Source organism: Montipora capricornis, chromosome 4 (assembly GCF_036669925.1).
Source record: "Montipora capricornis isolate CH-2021 chromosome 4, ASM3666992v2, whole genome shotgun sequence".
Lineage (NCBI taxonomy): Eukaryota > Metazoa > Cnidaria > Anthozoa > Scleractinia > Acroporidae > Montipora > Montipora capricornis.
The window spans coordinates 16589277-16594276 of record NC_090886.1 but is presented as its reverse complement, the minus strand read 5'-3'; the positions used below and the strand labels follow the sequence as shown (position 1 = coordinate 16594276).

The 5000-nt window shown below is 39.0% G+C and overlaps 1 protein-coding gene across 1 annotated transcript in view; it reads right to left on the bottom strand.

The window, feature by feature from the left end:
- Positions 1 to 1943: 1943 nt before the first annotated feature.
- Positions 1944 to 5000, bottom strand: part of LOC138045680 (ATPase family AAA domain-containing protein 2-like) — a 30373-nt gene continuing 27316 nt past the window's right edge. The window contains exon 20 of the mRNA XM_068892268.1: positions 1944 to 2359. Coding sequence (XP_068748369.1) covers positions 2303 to 2359 — 57 coding nt within the window. The 3' untranslated portion in view covers positions 1944 to 2302. The remainder of the gene's footprint in view (positions 2360 to 5000) is intronic.

Here is a 5000-nt window from a genome sequence, read left to right as displayed (position 1 = left end):
GTGGAGAGTTTTCAAAACGTTGCGGTTTCATCTGTCGTGTAACAGCGAAACCGCATCGATTTCAAATTTGCATTGTTCAATTCAAAATAGTGATTTTAGCACGTATTGTAGCGCTTGCTTATACTATCACAACTTGGATTTTCTGGCAAAAACCGTTCCGTGTTAACACTTCCAAAAAGCATCGATTTTGACGCGGTTTCGAAGTCATGAAACCGTGTCGATGTGAAACCGCGTTCGTGTAAACGCTGCCTGAAAATTAAGATTTATGTTCAAGAGTTAGATTTGTATGAGAATGCACGATCATGAGATGCACACTATTATTAGGGGACCTATGTCCCATTGTCTCTCTTCTTGCCTTTCAGCAAATGTGTAAATAAGGGTTGACGTCACAAATTAAACTGCATCGCTGTTTTCAAACGTTAACACGGTATCGAAACCATTCCCCTTTATTGCTCGGTTATGGATCAAAGTATGACCACTTTTCCTGTCTTTCAAAGCCAATAATAAAGTGAATTTTTAATTAAAGACGGTGCCTACTATTATTATTGCGCACACGTTCTGCGCATCTCGAGACACTGTGGGTGGTGCTTATTAATACAGGGATATTTTTGAGCGGTTCAAACTATGCGGAGAAAGCAGGGGGGTAACCGTGCATATTTCAGTGATAATTAAGCTTTAATTTGGAAAGATTGCTTTGTATTTTAAAGCTTATTACGAATAATACTACGGTAATGTGCACTTAACAGGCGGAAGGCCCAGTTGGACACGCCTCTGACGTGTCGCTTTTTTTCGTGGGGTGCGGGGGCAAGCTTCCCCGAAAATTTTTGAAATTTAGACTGTCATAAATGCGTTTTCGTCGATTTAAGAAGGTACTAAAGTTCAAGGCCATTCGTGATGTTTTCAAACAACTTCTTGTTGCCTCTTTCATGAAAATATGTCACTTTGTTTGAACACGTGCCCTCGGTGTCTCGTGCCGATTCTGTCGTAGTAATAACGCTTTCTTTGAATTTTCACTTGGTCCGCCAGAGTTTGATGAAGTAGCTACGGTAGAGTTGAAGAAATTCCCTGTACCGAGTACCTCAAAATCACCTTTCCTCCTTTTTCCCGCCGACATTTCAGCTTATACGCATGATCGGTTTCTCGGGTGAAATTTACCGTGGAATTCACTATTTAGGCAGCGAAGAAAATGACATAATTAAGCAATATCCGGAAAAACCAAAACGCGGACAATTCAAAAGCTATATATTAAGTATGTATGTTACCCGACACGGTTGAAATACAGAAACTGCAAGTGTACACGAACTAGAAATACCGCTGGCCAATGAGCTTTTTACCAAACACACGAGGCCAGCGTGCCGGCCTGCGTAGCAAGCATTTCCAAGGTAAGGGCTTTTGATGTTTTGACCGAAAAAAAAAGGGCGAAAGCTCTCTTCAGTTTTTGCTCGGTCAAAACATCGAAAAGAATCCCACGGAAACGCTTACTACGCAGTAATGGACCACGTTTTACGTATCCATGTAATGAATCAACCTTTGGGACATTTCTACAGCCAGTCTCCGTCAGTACAGTTTGAGTGTGTAGTACATTTTTTTTGTCACAAATTATAAAATAGATGAGGAATCCCAAAAACTCGCATTACTTGATCACCCAGAAATTTATTCGAATAGCCGGCAATTTTTTCCGACTGTCAGCTTCTATCTGCATCCCTGTTAACCAATACTTAGCTTTTTTATTCGTTTTGGATACATGCATTTACAAATACACATTTCGAAAAGACCTATAGATGGTTTGCAACCAATCTCTAGACACAGATAACAATGCTGCAATGTGCAATCGCTGGTGGACGAACAAAAGGAGTTGAGAAATCTTTTGTTTTCGTCCACCAACATGGCGGCGATGACGTCACGTGAAAACCAACAGTTTTCAGAATCAATTCATACAGAGATGAAAAGATAATGAACTTTTATTGAACAAAACCTAAAGTAATTAGCATTTCATTTTTCTCACCAAACTTCCATTTGTTCCAACTGCTGTTTGCATTGGAATACCTTACAGTAACGAACGACAAATCTGTACTCGACAGGGCTTCAGATGGCGCACAAAAGTGCATTTGCTTTGTAAATGCGGCTTTGTACAAATGATATTCAAAAGGTATGAAAATTATTGGGTTCAATGCATGTTTCACGGACAATATAAAAAAACTAATTATCAATAAATTAATAGCAGTGAGATATGACGTAGAAATCAAGTTATTTACAAATGAGCGTAAGTTGAGCCGTTCATCTTGATGAGCACAGTCCATTTTCATCTTCTTCCAGTTCTATTTGATACTCCAAACTCTCTGATTATATGTTCCAAGTCCTGCAGTCAACAAGAAAAGATAAACTTCTCAAAACTACTCAACGTTTGTTTCTTTGGGAAAGTCCAAATCCGGATTCTTCAGTGTAGTTAAATGCCGATTTTCCGTTTCTTTACGAAAACCCGAAAATGAATTATTGATCCGAGGAAACCACTATCCGAGTAGAGTCATTATATCAAATCTGAATCCGGATTTTTAGTATTCATGATCCGTGCGTTTCTTTGGGAGACGGATCCGAAAAAACTAGGTTTGTACCAACAAAGACAACTAAGAGTTATTGACGTGGAAATATCTCTTGAAATTTTAAGATCAGTCTACACATGTGTTCGAGGGTCTAGAAGCCCTTTTCGCAAGAATGCGGACTTTTTAGATGACTTAAGGTGGCTGGAACCGGTTTCACTACTTTCAAGGACCTTTTTATGAGAAGGGTTGTCGCTACAAAACTGTATCACGTAAAAGAAATGTTATTGTACCATATCAAACGCCAATTGTTACTTAACAAAATGCGCTCACTATTTTGACGTTATAGGTTACCATGGCAACATGAAAGCTCTCCAAAAACACCCTATATTTCGTCTTTACTTGCTTATATCTTAAAAATGAACTCGGTGACCCCCATTTTTTATTGTAGAATAGTAATTAGCAATTTGACACAGGACTATCTGCAAAGTTAAAAAAAATTCTTGGGAGCCAATTAACAGCTACCTTAAATTTTCGAAAAATTAAGGTAGCTCTGAATTGGCTCCCAAGAATTTTTTTAAACTTTGCAGATAGTTCTATCTCAAGATGCTAATTACTATTCTACAATAAAAAATGGGGGTCACCGAGTTCATTTTTAAGATATAAGCAAGTAAAGACGAAATATAGGGTGTTTTTGGAGACCTTTCATGTTGCCATGGTAACCCATTACGTCAAAATTGTGAGCGCATTTTGTTAAGCAATAATTGGTGTTTGACGTGGTACCATAACATTGCTGTTACGTGATATAGTATAGTAGTTATAACCCATCTAACAAGAAGGTCTCTAAAAGTGGTGAAACTGGTTCCAGCCACCTTAAGTGTTAATGCAAAGACTGAGGACATTTTATAATTTAGTGTTTATAAATCATTTTTAGAGTAGTTCTAGTTTTGTAGTAGACCGTGTATTTTATTGAGTCTTGTGAAAGTACACACTCCCGCCAATTTGCGTGAATCATGGCTAGGGCTTTCCACAAGCTGCTCAAGACTTTCAAAAAGTTGCTCGAAAGTTGCTCATAAAAACAATTTTGTTGCTCTCTTCCTTTATTTGGTCTGATGCAAAATATGCAAATTGTACAACCAAAGTAAGATTTCTAAGAATTTTTGTGCAATTTTGCGGCGTCAGCAGCCTTGCTAAATACCTTTGTCCTCAATTAAAACCAAAAAATGTATGAATAAAGACTACACATTAATAATCTTACTCCTGCTTCTGCGGCTACTCTCAAAGGATCTGACTGACCTTCTTCATCTGAGACACTCGAGTCAGTCGAGTGTGAATCTTCAGCCGCCATTTGAATTTTCTTTAAAAAAACACTGACGGGACAGCCCGGCTGGAGGCTACATGCATTTTGCCCCAAGAGGAGAGGATCTACCTCCTTTTTCACAGTAAATTTAATATTGTCTACTAAAGAGGAAGCAAGGCCAATTTAAGCAATAAAAGCTACTCCGATTTCTCAGAATTGGTGGAAAACTGGGAATTGCTCAGAATCATTGCTTGAAACGAAGAAAGTTGTTCAAACTATGAGAAATACCAAAAAGCTGCCGAGCAACTTGTGGAAAGTCCTAATCATGGCGAGTTTTTCCTTCAATGTACCCGAAATTTGTAGAAAGTCGTAAACTTTTCGCAGAACTTCAATTTGATACAAATGACATTAAAGGCAGGTTTACACTGTACGATTTGTCGGCCGGTTTTGTCGGGCCGATAAATCGTACCGTGTAAATTGTGTAAGATGTGCAATTTTTCCTCAAACGATCTTCCCGTTGTCCTTTTAGTATCCGCCATTTTGAACGCTATATTTTTTTAAGTATTTATGTGCATTACCGACTCGCATACCATTTGATTGAAATTGCGGCTTCTCTTGGGAAGTGGCCCGACTCCAAAAAAACTGAGAAGGGAAGGTTTCAGATTAGTAGTATGGTGGAAATGAAAATTTGGTTTTATCAAACGTGTTGATAAAGGTCGAATTACCACCGTGAACGATTTGGAAGGCTGACGTTTCGAGCGTTAGCCCTTCGTCAGAGCGAATAGAGGAATTGTGGGTGTTGTTGGTTTTTATGAGGTGTGGGGGAGCTTTGCCATTGGTGAATATATGGTAACATGAATTTGTCAATAAATTCGGGGATGAGAGGCGTTCATTGATTCCGTGAGGATAGAGTGTACCAAGTTGAAAAATGAATTTTTGTTCCAGGTTTTTGCGGCTTTCTGTGTTCTCGTGATCTAAGGATAGGCCGCAAATTCTCATGTTGTGGTCGGAGTGATTAGGAAGATTAAAATGGTGCGCAACTGGTTTTGACGCATCTGTGCCGTTTCTTTCTGCAACTCGTAGGTGTTCGCGAAAGCGGTCCGCCAATCTTCTCCCTGTTTCGCTTATGTAGGTCTTCTTAGATAGTGTGCAGGTTATGCAAT